Here is a 15,637-nt window from a genome sequence, read left to right on the forward strand (position 1 = left end):
TCTATGAGGTGAAGTACCGCCACTGACCACTATAGACCACTCAATATACCAAATTACTCCTTTGTACACTAAAACAATGTCATAATAGAAAGTGAAAGCAATCTTTGCAGGGACACTGGTCTGTTGTTTCAAACCTGCTGGACAAGGAGAGAGGGAGCTGTGAGGACAGAGATTGGAGATAGGAGCAGATAGGGACTGGGGATGGGATGGAGAGATTGTGGGCTAAAAACTGTCACCGCTCAAAGTGCAAGAAAAAACTGTCACAGTTCAAAATAACAGTAGAAACCGTCATCGCTCAAAGTTAAAGTACATTGCAGGAGCTGTCATTTTGACAGGCTTTTAATTAGTATAATATATTTACTGCAAACAATGCTCAGTGGACACCTGATGCATGGATGTAGGGTTAATATTTTGTGACATATGGAACTGTCATGTAACATATGCACACATTAGGAGTTAGCACAGTCTGTGTAACACATATGGGTTACTGGGCACACATATGGCAGTACGGACGGTGTAATGGTTAGCATTACTGTCTCACAGCGCTGAGGTCATGGGTTCTATTCCCACCATGGCCCTAACTGTGCGGAGTTTGTATATTCTCCCCGTGTTTGCGTGGGTTTCCTCCGGGTACTCTGGTTTCCTCCCACAATCCAAAAATATACTGGTAGGCTAATTGGCTCTCAACAAAATGAACCCTAGACTCAGTGGCGTAACTATAGCACCGCAGCCCCCGCAGGCGCGGGGGGCGCTGTGTATATGGGGGCGCCGGGGGAGCTGCGGTGCTATAGTAATCCCCCCGCCCCCCATCCCCCGCATGCTTACCTGTCCACGCGTCCCGACTCCCCTCCTGGCTTCAATCAATGATATGGAGACGGAGCACGATAAAATGGCCGCCACATAAAGCAGACTGTTCTCTGAAACTGTCTGCGGTATGGGGGCGGCCATTTTATCGTGGTCCGTCTGCATAGAATTTATTGAAGCCAGGAGGGGAGCCGGGACGTGCGGACAGGTAAGCATGCGGCAATGGGGGGAGGGGGCACGGGGGGCCGGCCGGAGAGGGGGAGGCGCCCCCCCCATTAACGGCGGGGGGCGCCCCAAACAAAGCTACGCTACTGCCTAGACTGTGTGTGTATATGTGTGATAGGGAATATAGATTGTAACTCCACTGGGGCAGGGAATGATGTGAATGTTCAACTGTACTCTGTAAAGCGCTGCAGAATATGTGTGCGCTATATAAGAAACTGGTAATAAATAAGTAAAGCTATAGGCACAATTTCTTCTTTATAATAAATTCCAAGTAGCTTCATCCTAGGTTTTAAAATAAGCTAGTGTTGTGCATTGTCACCCCCATTATAGCACATTGACACCCCCATTATAAAACATTGTCACCACGATTATAGGAAATGTACCTGCATACTATAAAATCCATGTGTTTAGGGGGATCTGAGCTTGTCTTATTTGATGCAGCCATGCACCTTTCTTCCTGCAGGTGGCGCAGCTGAGCCGCTTCTCGGTGCTTAGTCCTCCTCAGTGCTATGGATCGTCTGCTGTGTGCCGGGATCCCCCCTGTTCTGCAGCCAGAGGGGCAGTAAGTCTGGTGACATACCCTGTGTACAGATGCAGTCATAGGGGAAGGAAGGCTGGGACATACCCTGTGCCCAAATGCAGCCAGAGGAGCAGTAAGAGGTGAGTTACCCGGGGGCAGTAAGAAGTGAGCTACTCTGTGCACAGATGCAGCCATAGGGGCAGTAAGAGGTGATACCATGTGCACAGATGCAATCACAGGGGCAGGAAGGATGAGGCATACCCTGTGCACAGATGCAGCCATAGGGGCAATAAGAGGCATGTTACCCAGTACACAAATGCAGTCATAGGGGCAGGAAGGCAGGTACATACCCTGTGCACAGATGCAGCCAGAGGGGCAGTAAGAGGTGAGTTATCCTGTGCCCAGGGGCAATAAGAGGTGAGTTATCCTGTGTCCAAGGGCAGTAAGAGGTGAGGTACCCTATGCACAGGGGTAGTAAGAGCTGAGATACCATGTGCCCAGGGAAAGTAAGAGGTGAGGTACCCTGTTCCCAGAGGGGCAGTAAGAGGTGAGATACCTTGTGCCCAGGGGCAGTAAGAGGTGAGGTACCCTGTGTCCACTCCCCAGCACCCCTGGGAGCCTGTGCCCAGAGGGGCAGTAAGAGCTGGGGTACCCAGTACCCAGAGAGGCAGTAAGGTGAGATACCCTGTGCCCAGATGGGCAGTAAGAGCTGGGGTACCCTGTGCCCACTCCTCAGCACCCCTGGCAGCCTGTGCCCAGAGGACAGTAAGAGCTGGGGTACCCTGTGCCCAGGGGCAGTAAGAGGTGTGGTACCCTGTGCCCAGAGGGGCAGTAAGAGGTGAGACACCCTGTGCCCAGGGGCAGTAAGAGGTGAGTTACCCTGTGCCCACTCCCCAGCACCCCTGGCAGCCAGAGCAGTAAGAGCTGGGGTACCCTGTGCACAGAGGGGCAATAAGAGGTTAGGTACCTTGTACCCAGAGGGGCAATAAGAGCCTGCTCCCCAGCACCCCTGGCAGCCTGTGCCCTGAGGGCAGTAAGAGCTGGGGTACCCTGTGCCCACTCCCCAGCACCCCTGTGCCCAGAGGGTAGTAAGAGCTGGGGTACCCTGTGCCCACTCCCCAGCACCCCTAGCAGCCTGTGCATGATATGACTGTCTCCTGTATCCCTCTGACTTGTCGGCAGCTATGTCAGGAGCGAACATGTCGCAGCCCGGAGAGCATTGCCCGGAGGGAGAGCAGTTTCAGCACTACGGACAGTTCTCCCCCAGTGTCTCCATCCTCCTGGCTGTGCTGATGATTCTCATGGTTTTGGCAACGGTCCTGGGCAACGCGCTGGTCATCCTGGCATTTATAGTGGACAAAGGGCTCAGGACGCAGGGAAACTTCTTCTTCCTCAACCTGGCAATCGCTGATTTCCTAGTGGGTGAGTGCAACTCTAATAAAATCACTATATCTATCTATCTAATTATATCGATTCTATGTATCTATATAGCTAGCTAGCTATCTATATATACCATTTCTGTATCTATCTATCTATCTATCCTTCTAACTATCCTTCTATCTATCTATATCTATTCTATGTATGTATCTATCTATCTATCTGTCTGTCTATAGTATATATCTAACTTTATATTCTATTTATCTCTATATTCTATCTATCTATATATCTAACTATATATCTATGTATCTATCTATATATCTAACTATATATCTATTTATCTATCTACATATCTATCTATTTGTTTATCTATCTATCTACATATCTATCTACTTGTTTATCTATCTATATATGCTTTCCCTATCTATCTATCTATCTATCTATCTATCTATCTATCTATCCATCCATCTCTAATGTTTTATCTATTTATCTCTCTATCTTCTCTTTATCTACAGGATCTATTAATCTATTTATCTATCTTTTTATCTATCCATCTATCTTCTGTCTGACACTCTGGGCCAAATGTAATAGGGTGAGAGTTTCAGAAAGTGAGAGATTTTGGGAGAGTTTTCCCCTTTTGTTTAAAGCAGCAATCAATTACACTGCAAAACCAGGTTGATTTTGCCATGTAAATGATTGCTGCTTTAAAAAACATGGGAAAACTCTCCCAAAATCTCTCACTTTCTGAAACTCTCATCCTATTACATTTGGCCCCAAGTCTCTATTTGTCTGTCTGTATGTCTTTCTGTCTGTCTGTCTGTCTGTCTCTCTCTAACTATATAGGGAACTAGATAGACACCCTGTGCCCAGGGGCAGTAAAAGATCCAGTAAATCGAATGTGTACAATGTACCATGAATGTAAATCGAATTCGATATCTAGTGCAAAAGTATAGATCTAATGCCAAATCAAATGGAAAGATCCAATGCCAGATCTAATAGAAAATCAAATGTAACATCGAATGTAAAGCAAAACGAAGTGTGTGTACATAGCTTTCGTTTTGCTTTAGATTCGATGTTAGATTTGATTTTTTATTAGATCTGGCATTAGATCTTCCCATTCAATTTGGCATTAGATATCGATTCCGATTTACATTCACGGTACATTCACACATTCAATTTACTGGATCGAATTCGATATTTCCTTGGCTGCACAGTTGTTGTTTTTTTGTTTGTTTTTTTGAGAAAACGGGAGCGCGCATCGAATCGAATGCAGATAGAAAGTGTCCTAAAAAACATTCGATGTGGATTCGATTGTGCTTCTATAAGCAAAATCGATTCGAAAACAGGGAACAATCGAAGTATGTGTACACAGCTATAGATAGATGATTCATTGATAGATAGACAGACAGACAGATAATAGATAGATAGATAGATAGATAGATAGATAGATAGATAGATAGATAGATACGATGAAAGATTGATAGATAAACAGTTAGATAAATGAAAGATTGATAGATAGATAGATAGATAGATAGATAGATAAACAGACAGATGGATAGATAGATAGATAGATAGATAGATAGATAGATAGATAGATAGATAGATAGATAGATGGATAGAGAAAGATAGGGTCAATAGGGACAGATAGATAGATAGATAGATAGATAGATAGATAGATAGATAGACAGACAGACAGACAGACAGACAGACAGACAGACAGACAGACAGACAGACAAATAAATAGTTAGTTATTCTTCATAACTCCTAGCTTTGGGCGTGTGACGCTGAGTTTTCCGTGTCCCTCCTAGGTGGCTTTTGTATCCCACTGTATATTCCCTACGTGTTGACGGGACAGTGGACCTTTGGCAGAGGCCTGTGTAAGCTGTGGCTGGTCATGGACTATTTGCTGTGCACAGCATCTGTCTTCAACATCGTCCTCATCAGCTACGACAGGTTCATCTCTGTCACCAAAGCGGTAAGCCGAATGCTGTACTATAATCATAGCGTCTCACCTACATATACTAGCATATCTCTCCTGTATATACAAGCATATCTATCCTGTATATACTAGTGTATCTCTCCTGTATATAATAGTGTATCCTGTGTATACTACTGTATATATCTTATGTGTATATACTAGCGTATCTCTCCTGTGAATATACTAGCATATATCTCCTGTGTATACTAGTGTATATCTATGTGTATGTACTAGTGTATCTGTCATATATATAAATATATATATATATATATATATATATATATATATATATATATATATATAATCCAATGCAGTAACAGCACTCCACCCACTTGAAAACAGAAAAACATTAAACACAGCGTGTTTGGACGTGGATTAAAGTTGTTCTGTTTTCATGTGGATGGAGTGCTGTTACTGCATTGGATTGTGTCTTTTTTGGATTAAGGGCACCCTCCCCCAAAGGATTCTAAGTGACTGTGCTGGACCCTGTGGAGATTATATATATATATATATATATATATATATATATATATATATATATATATATCTATAGTGTTCACCCTAGGAGTGACAGCGGGCAGGGCGCTGGGGGGGGGGTGGACCGGGCACGCCGACGTCACAGCTGGGGGCGTCATGAAAGGGGTGTGCCCGGGCCGCCGACGTCGTGAAGGGGGCGTGCCCGGGCCGCCGCCGTCATGAAAGAGGCATGCTTGGGCCGCTATTGTCATCAAAGGGGGCGGGCCCGGCCGCCACCGTCATCAAAGGGGGCGGGCCCGGCCGCCACCATCATCAAAGGGGGCGGGCCCGGCCTGTCCGAAGCCACTGTGCTGCCGGGGAAGCGCCAGGCATCGCCGTCTACGGCGACGCTGGGCTTCACCGTGAGGCTATTTTAGCGGGGCGCTGCAAGAGGGGCAGGGCGCATTTTGCCCTTTAAAAATCGTGCAGGGCGCAGCGCCCCGCTGAAACAGCCTAGCGGGAACAGAGGGGTACACCGTGGAGGTTGCCTTGATCCATTATATGCTTTGGACAAAAAGCATTTTCAGATAAGCCTCATTTGTTTTTTATCTTGTACGGGCAATATTTGTCTTTTGTTTTGAATAAATTCCTTTTTACTATAATATTGCACTAGGATCTCTCTCTTTGTTTTCTTTCCTCTGTGGTCTTTGGAGACACATTGCCAGTGGATTCTGGGATAGGATCTTCTCCATACATGCTGATTGTGGCTTGGGAGTGACGTTAAAATGCGATATATGAGGTGGTTGGATACCACCGCTAACGGTACACCTTCACGATTTGGGGTGTTACTTGATTGGTGGAAGTGTAACTCTGAATACACTAATTACTACACTAGGAGGCGCTCTTTTCACCTCTTTTTTCTATATATATATATATATTAGTGTTCACTCTAGGAGTGACAGCGGGCAGGGCGCTGGGGGGGGCGGACCAGGCACGCCGACGTCACAGCTGGGGGAGTCATGAAAGGGGCGTGCCCAGGCCACCGACATCATGAAGGGGGCGTGCCCGGGCCGCCGCCGCCGTCATGAGAGAGGCATGCTTGGGCCGCTATTGTCATCAAATGGGGTGGGCCCGGCCGCCACCGTCATCAAAGGGGGCGGGCCGGCCCGTCCGAAGCCACTGTGCTGCCGGGGAAGCGCCAGGCATCGCCGTCTACGGTGACGCTGGGCTTCCCCGTGAGGCTGTTTTAGCGGGGCGCTGCGAGAGGGGCAGGGCGCATTTTGCCCTTTAAAAATCGGGCAGCCTAGCGGGAACACTAATATATATAAATATATATATATAGACTGGGGGTTGCGGCTTGGCACTCCTGCTCTCACAAACAAATTCCCAGGTGCCCTCAGGATCCAGTATGCAATGTAGGTGTAACCAGGTGTGATCCAGGTAACAGACAGACAGCGGCACTCAATGGGTTTTTCAAAAGTAGATTTAGTGGTACTCCAACGTTTCGGGGACTAGCCCCTTTGTCAAGGTGTAAGAACAACAGCAAAAGTGAACAAACATAAAACTTAAATAGGGTGATATTACCGTGAGGCGAGACCACTGCGACGCCGGTAAGTCCGCTGCCGGAAGCCGCTGGGACCGGAAGGCGGAGGCCGGAAGTGAGATGAATCATGTTCTGCGTGTCAGCGCCATGGTGCTGAACCGCAAGCTTTAAAAGTAAATAGAGGTTCACGGAAGCGTCTGTCCGGCGCTGTTAGGTCAGCCCATCAAAAACATCCTGTGAAATAGGCAAAGTTATGCAATATAGTCCAATATCATGAAACACATAGCAGTGAATATACCATAGGTGTGAATATTAGGACAGCCAAATTGGCTGAGATCACGAAAAGTGTGAGAATACCTGGGGGATTTAAAAGTGCAATCTTGGCCGGCACGTAATGTTATGTGAATAACGGAATGTCTGAAGATGATGTGTAATATGTGGTATAGTGTGTGCCCGGACTGTCGTGTCAATCAATCGACATGGGTCTGGTGTCGGTCCGACCTGATGTCGACCGATCCTTCATCCAAATGAATTCTCTAGCGCTGTGTGTGTAAGACAAGACTTACAGAGGCTGGGATGTTATTCAAGTCATAGGCATGGAAGTACCTATGTGTTAAAAGGTGTTTGTATGTGTCAAAAAATCAGCCTATAAAGGCTAATGTCAATGCAGATATTGTATCGATCATTGATTATGGACACATTTGTATCTGTATATGATCTGGATCTACAGTGTCGACTCCGTTATGTGTCGACCACCAGGTCTGTTCAACATGTTTAAATATAAGAAAAATGCGTGAAGAATAAAGGATAGCGAGAAAGATCAGAGATGAAAAGAAAGCACACTACGATCAGCCTGTATGGGCTGGTTATAAATCAAGAATGGCAAAGAAGCACTTCATCAATGAATCTGCCTGGGCTGTTCATTTTCACCATATCAGGATCATTGTGGCCTGTTTGGACACGATAAATATACAACAATGGGAAAAAATAAAGGATAGCGAGAAAGATCGGAGATGAAGAGAAAGCACACCAGCGATAGGCCTATAAAGGCTACTAATTAAATGTCTTCATATCTAAATCGATGTTGACTGATTGGGCACAATATACAATAAATGGAAGAATACAGGATAGCGAGAAAGATTGAAGATGAAAAGAAAGCACACTAGCGATTAGCCCGTCTGGGCTCACTAAACTGGTTGTTCCGTGGGGGTCTATGGCGGGCACAGAGCACAACGTATGTGCCTACAATAAAGAAGTTCAGGAAAACCAGGTGGAAATCTATGGCACATTGTCATGGACCAGATGAGGCACTGTCAACATGTTCGATGGTTTTGAATTCGAGGTCGTATCAGAGTCACATGTAGTAGTTCAACATGGTGTGGTCAGAACTGCAGACAAGACTCGACTTCAGTGAGAATGGAATGGATTAGAGAAATACACTCAGGGGTAATTAATCATTAAGGCCGTGTGGCTTGGTGGTGTTCAGACGATGGATCCAAACTGACTCTCTCTTGAGTAAAGCTCCATCCCTGTCCCCCCTTCTCATGGTTTCTGGAATGTGGTCCAGAATCATGTGTTTAAGATCTGTCAGCTTGTGTGACGCTTGAGCAAAATGTTTCGCCACGGGTTGGTCATTCTCTTTCCCGGCTAAGGCCTTTCCGATTGCTGATCTGTGGAGGGCCATTCTGGTCCTCAATGATCTAATCGTCTTACCGACATATAAAAGTTTACAAGGACATTGTATGACATAGACCACATGTGTAGTGGTACAAGTCACTACATGTCTGATGGGAAAGCTTCTGTCATCACCAGGATGGATAAATCTGGGCCCAGTCACCATATGCTGGCAGGTTGTGCAATTAATGCATTTATAACAGCCATTGGCTTTCTTTAGGAAATTCTTGGTCTTCAACTCAGAGCTATTCATGAAGCCGGTAATGTCATTATGCACAAGTATATCCTTTAGATTTCTCCCTCTGGTGTGGCATATAAGAGGGGTTTTGTCCTTTAGAGCCGGCAGGCTTGAATCAGTTCTCACAATCGGCCAAAGGGCCCTTGAGGCTCTCGGCAAAACAAAACTGGCAGTACTGTATCTGGACACAAAGGGTAGGGCTTTGTCATCTGTTATTTTGGTTTTAGATACAAGCAATGTGTCTCGGGGGATTTTCATGATCTCATCTTTCTGTTCCAGTAAGGTTTTTTTGCTGTAGCCCCGTTGGGCAAACTTGTTGACCATGGTGTCAAGGGCGTCTGGTAGTTTATCAGGATCACTGACAATTCTGGCCACCCTCAGCATCTGGGACTTGGGGAGGGCTTTCCTCAATGGCATTGGATGGAAGCTATTCGCCTTGAGTAGGTTATTCTTGTCAGTCGGCTTGGTATATAGATTGGTTTCAATTCTTACACGAAAAGAAGGGGGGAGATGATGCCCGCACCAGTCTTTAATAATGTAACTTTCTTATCTCTTACAATACTGATATTTTTTTGGGAATACTTTAACCGCTATTTATCAGTAAGAGGTGCTACCTACTACTTGAATATAGACTCATAACAAAAGGAGGGGGGAAAGAAAGTATATTGCAGGTGCACTGAAAGTCATTTAATGTCGCTTAAAATTTAGCTTTTAATTGGTATGCAATAAAATCGGTGAAATATTAAAATATATAAGAATGAAATAAAGAGCAGAAATAAGATTAAAATTTGATGGCCACAGTGCTGCTCTGTCCTGTATTTGCAGGGTTAATAATCCCTGTGTGTTGTCACTTGTGTCCTATTGGGATTATATCACCTTGGATTATTTTCCGTGATATTTAGCTCCTTGCTGCATATATTTACAGTGGGAGAGGTAGTAATATCCTATACTTTACAAGGACTTTCGTTCAGGCTACAGTGGCCTTCCAATAGGATTTGTGTTACTTCTGTGTGTCAGGGCTATTGTGATTTTTGCTTTTAATGTATGATTTCTTTAAGCTTTTCAGTGGAGAGATGTCTCCTATCACCAATAAATTCAAGGCTGTCTTTAGATTGGACAGTGTGTATTTATGCCGTCATTCATCCAATTCGTTATTGGATGAGGCTTATATATACACGGGTCATCTGCTTGTATTATGATAAAGAGGAGGTGTATCTCATTCACAAAGTGCAGTGTTGTTTGAGCTAAGGGAGATAAAGTATATAAACCACTTAATACTAGTTGGTAATTACCCCACTCAGACAGTACACTTATATGTCTGTCACTAATATTGTGCAGTATGTGTTACTTCCACCAATCCTTCAATCTGCAGTTTTACAATTAGGCTTTAGTTGAACAAATGTTTTATAGATTTTCTTATCCTCTATTGACTTTTAGAGAGAAGATGTTCGTATTTCACCTATATTCATACTGTTTAGTTTAGGGTGGACACAATTTTTCAGCCGCTTTCTATTTATTGGCTAGTGTCCCCTTTAAACAGTATCTTTCGATGTGTATGGATGACAACAGTTCTTCAATCTCTGGGAAACCTGCTTGTCAAAATAGAGCCTTAATTGTACAGATATTCTTCGCACTTTTAGGATAGATGACCAGTGATCAATATTACACAGAAATTGGTACTATTAAGTTAAGGGAAAGTAATTTAGCCGTCACTTTATATTCAACGGTTATTGTCCCACTCAAACAGTGTCTCTGTGTGATTGTCACCGCTTATTGGACGGTGTGTTTGGAGAGCATCAATCATCCAATTTCTTGTTCTTTTTAATCATAAATTAAACTTTTTATCATACGTTTATAACGAATAGATGGTGTCACAGTTTATTACTGAAAGGTATAGCAATTAGGGATATATGTTGTGTTTAATTATTTGATCGTTTTATTAATTGTATTCACAACAATGATTTCCTCAGATTGCTACTGAATATTTGGGCAGTGTGTACCCAATTTTGTAGCAATACAACAATTTGTACAAACAACCAGGTTTATTTATTGGAGATGGCAATATCTCTACATTATATACATATTCATTCCTGGGCTGTGTGGAGGTTTTTATCAAGCCGTTCATTTACCGGCAAATATCCCCGCATATCTAATCCTCATACAGTAGCTGCCGTCTATATAATAGTAGGCGGCTTTCTCCTATTGCTGCCGGTCTTTAGCGGCTGTGACTAGCCACTCTTGTGGTGATATTCAGCGGCTGTCTGGTGTGCCGCTCACCCTCTCAGACTCAGTATTATGCCAGCGAGCCGCAATGGGCTGTCAGGCTGCTTGGATATCACTTGCGCTGCACCGTTTATCCGTTATAGGCTAAATGTACTTTACATCAAACATAGTCCTGATTTACACATATTATTACACAATTACACATTTGAACAACACAAACAGAGGAGCTGTGGTCATTGCTAGCCAACGGCCGTTTCACCTAAGCTTCCTCAAGGCATGCCTTGAGGAAGCTTAGGTGAAACGGCCGTTGGCTAGCAATGACCACAGCTCCTCTGTTTGTGTTGTTCAAATGTGTAATTGTGTAATAATATGTGTAAATCAGGACTATGTTTGATGTAAAGTACATTTAGCCTATAACGGATAAACGGTGCAGCGCAAGTGATATCCAAGCAGCCTGACAGCCCATTGCGGCTCGCTGGCATAATACTGAGTCTGAGAGGGTGAGCGGCACACCAGACAGCCGCTGAATATCACCACAAGAGTGGCTAGTCACAGCCGCTAGAGACCGGCGGCAATAGGAGAAAGCCGCCTACTATTATATAGACGGCAGCTACTGTATGAGGATTAGATATGCGGGGATATTTGCCGGTAAATGAACGGCTTGATAAAAACCTCCACACAGCCCAGGAATGAATATGTATATAATGTAGAGATATTGCCATCTTCAATAAATAAACCTGGTTGTTTGTACAAATTGTTGTATTGCTACAAAATTGGGTACACACTGCCCAAATATTCAGTAGCAATCTGAGGAAATCATTGTTGTGAATACAATTAATAAAACGATCAAATAATTAAACACAACATATATCCCTAATTGCTATACCTTTCAGTAATAAACTGTGACACCATCTATTCGTTATAAATGTATGATAAAAAGTTTAATTTATGATTAAAAAGAACAAGAAATTGGATGATTGATGCTCTCCAAACACACCGTCCAATAAGCGGTGACAATCACACAGAGACACTGTTTGAGTGGGACAATAACCGTTGAATATAAAGTGACGGCTAAATTACTTTCCCTTAACTTAATAGTACCAATTTCTGTGTAATATTGATCACTGGTCATCTATCCTAAAAGTGCGAAGAATATCTGTACAATTCAGGCTCTATTTTGACAAGCAGGTTTCCCAGAGATTGAAGAACTGTTGTCATCCATACACATCGAAAGATACTGTTTAAAGGGGACACTAGCCAATAAATAGAAAGCGGCTGAAAAATTGTGTCCACCCTAAACTAAACAGTATGAATATAGGTGAAATACGAACATCTTCTCTCTAAAAGTCAATAGAGGATAAGAAAATCTATAAAACATTTGTTCAACTAAAGCCTAATTGTAAAACTGCAGATTGAAGGATTGGTGGAAGTAACACATACTGCACAATATTAGTGACAGACATATAAGTGTACTGTCTGAGTGGGGTAATTACCAACTAGTATTAAGTGGTTTATATACTTTATCTCCCTTAGCTCAAACAACACTGCACTTTGTGAATGAGATACACCTCCTCTTTATCATTATACAAGCAGATGACCCGTGTATATATAAGCCTCATCCAATAACGAATTGGATGAATGACGGCATAAATACACACTGTCCAATCTAAAGACAGCCTTGAATTTATTGGTGATAGGAGACATCTCTCCACTGAAAAGCTTAAAGAAATCATACATTAAAAGCAAAAATCACAATAGCCCTGACACACAGAAGTAACACAAATCCTATTGGAAGGCCACTGTAGCCTGAACGAAAGTCCTTGTAAAGTATAGGACATTACTACCTCTCCCACTGTAAATATATGCAGCAAGGAGCTAAATATCACGGAAAATAATCCAAGGTGATATAATCCCAATAGGACACAAGTGACAACACACAGGGATTATTAACCCTGCAAATACAGGACAGAGCAGCACTTTGGCCATCAAATTTTAATCTTATTTCTGCTCTTTATTTCATTCTTATATATTTTAATATTTCACCGATTTTATTGCATACCAATTAAAAGCTAAATTTTAAGCGACATTAAATGACTTTCAGTGCACCTGCAATATACTTTCTTTCCCCCCCTCCTTTTGTTATGGTTTCAATTCTTCCATCTCGGATGCTCACACTGACATCTAAATAATTAATTTGGTGCCTTGAGTGCTGGTAGGTGAATTTGATAGGTGATTGTCGTCCATTCACCTCTTCCATGAGATTTGCAAAATCTTCCTCAGAGCCGAGCCAGACCATAAATAGGTCGTCTATATAGCGGGTCAATTTCAGGATTTTCCCTGCTGCCAAATGGTTTTCTAAGAACATCTTTCTCTCCTCTTTGAACATATAAATGTTGGCGAATGAAGGCGACACATTGCTGCCCATTGAGCAGCCGGCGAGTTGCTTATAGTAACAGCCGTTGAACAAAAAGTAATTTTTTGTAAGTGTCATTCATAGCAGGTCGAGGAACAACTCTCGATCAAGAGTATGCATCTGGTTTTCAATCAAGAACTCCTCCATAGCCAGCAAGCCTTCATCATGGGGTATACTTGTGTAAAGGCTATTTACATCCATGACGCAGAGGAGGGCCTCAGCCGGCATCTCTGGAATTAACATTAAGGTGTTTAAAAAGTCGGTAGTATCCTTAATGTAGGTAGACTGGTTACAGATGAGAGGCTGTAGTATCCCATCTAGGAATTGAGATATTGGCTGGAAGATTGAATTCTGTGCCGAGATTATCGGGCGTCCCGGGGGATTATGCATACTCTTGTGGATTTTCGGCAGAGTAAAGAAAATTGGTACGGTGGGATTCTCCTGAGTAAGTGCTTTTTGCAGCTGTTCGGAGATGAGTCCTTGTCCAAGCGCCCTAGACAGACGTATATCCAAGGTTTTTTTGTATAATTCTGTGGGGTCTCTGTTCAGCTTTTCATAGACATTGGTATCACTCAGTTGTCGTTCACACTCTTTGATGTAGGTAGTCAAGTCTTGTATGACAAGGCCGCCGCCTTTATCGGCGGCTCTAAAAACCACATCTTGGTATTTGCTCATCTTATTCAGGACAACTTGTTCGGTACTGGTTAGGTTGTGATGAGTAGGATGTGGGGCATTGACAAATCGAGTGATAGATGCGTCCAATAAGCGTGTATAGGTGGAAATTGCCGCATTCTGAGACTGGGGATCGAATGTGGACTTGGACTTACTCCTGATGAACTGCTGATGCGGTGCCTCAATAGTGGTGCATGGTCGGTGCTGGAAATATTCTTTTAATCTTAGATTTCTACTGTGTCTGTGTAAATCAATTCTCCAGGTGAAATCATCATGGGGGGTTGTGGGGACAAAAGAGAGTCCATAGTCGAGCACTCTTTTTTCGATGTCACTGAAGTGTCGACTGGAAAGGTTGTATACAAGTGATTCGTTCATTCAGGTGTCTTTCTTGATGATACGCGAGTTTTGCCCGCCCCTGCGGGTGGTCTGCCGACTCCTCTTTTTTTGGAAGTAGTGGGGGTATTTTCCCCTCTCGAGTTCCCCAAAGGGGCTAGTTGGTCCGGAGTGTCAGAGTCGACATTGAACTCGCTGTCACTATTGGATGACGGTTGGTTCTTCCTGCTGTTGTAATGTGGGTTTCGTCTGAAAGGGCGATGTTTCTGTGGTCTGTTGCGGGGGTGGCTATCTGTGTCAACACCCGCCAGCCAGCGGTAGACCCTGTTGCTTTCGTAGTCTTCCTTTACAGTATAATATTTATTTCTCTTAAATTTCAAAAGATCTCTCTGATAGTCATCGACTTGGATCTGTAGTTTATTGAGCCAATCTTGGGTAGAGTCTTGGATAAAATCGGCTTTATGCCTGTGTTCGAAGTTGCTAATGGCTTCTTTGGCTGCTGTCAACTCGTGTCCGGCTTCTTCTATAACTAACAGTATTAGGTCGTGACTACACTTATTCAATATCCCGATCCAACGGCGGCAAAAGTTGGGATTATGCCTGCCTATGGTCGGGGTTAATTCCAGAGATGCCGGCTGAGGCCCTCCTCTGCGTCATGGATGTAAATAGCCTTTACACAAGTATACCCCATGATGAAGGCTTGCTGGCTATGGAGGAGTTCTTGATTGAAAACCAGATGCATACTCTTGATCGAGAGTTGTTCCTGCTACGAATGACACTTACAAAAAATTACTTTTTGTTCAACGGCTGTTACTATAAGCGGTACTTGTTTCCTAGCACGGCCACAACGATCATGATCGTGGGCATCGTGAGGAAAAATCGGGGGCATCGCGGCCATCGCAAGCACTAGGAAACAATGTTAAATGTCTCAATTTAGCCGCGATGCCCCCGATTTCCCATAGGAAACAATGTTAAATGGGTCAATTTACCCAAATCATCATAGGGAACAATGTTAAATGGGCCATAAACCCCCCAAAACACCCCTGAACAGTGAAATGTCCCCCCAAAAGTATTTTACGCCACCCCACGATCAACGCGAACCTGAAGCGTGGTGAGCGCCCTCCGACCTTTTTATACCCCCACTATCCACGTCGGCTTGGAGTTAAGAATAGTATAGTGTG

General features: G+C 43.7%; 1 protein-coding gene across 1 annotated transcript in view; it reads left to right on the forward strand.

Moving 5' to 3' along the window:
• Nucleotides 1-1,504: 1,504 nt before the first annotated feature.
• LOC146046395 (histamine H3 receptor-like) overlaps nt 1,505-15,637 on the forward strand; it is a 33,227-nt gene continuing 19,094 nt past the window's right edge. The window contains exons 1-3 of the mRNA XM_083165675.1: nt 1,505-1,689; nt 2,732-2,971; nt 4,735-4,901. Of these exons, the coding sequence (XP_083021801.1) occupies nt 2,734-2,971; nt 4,735-4,901 (405 nt within the window). The 5' untranslated portion in view covers nt 1,505-1,689; nt 2,732-2,733. The remainder of the gene's footprint in view (nt 1,690-2,731; nt 2,972-4,734; nt 4,902-15,637) is intronic.

The sequence above is a fragment of the Crinia signifera genome, chromosome 11 (assembly GCF_055691185.1).
Source record: "Crinia signifera chromosome 11, ASM5569118v1, whole genome shotgun sequence".
In the NCBI taxonomy this organism is placed as follows: Eukaryota; Metazoa; Chordata; class Amphibia; order Anura; family Myobatrachidae; genus Crinia; species Crinia signifera.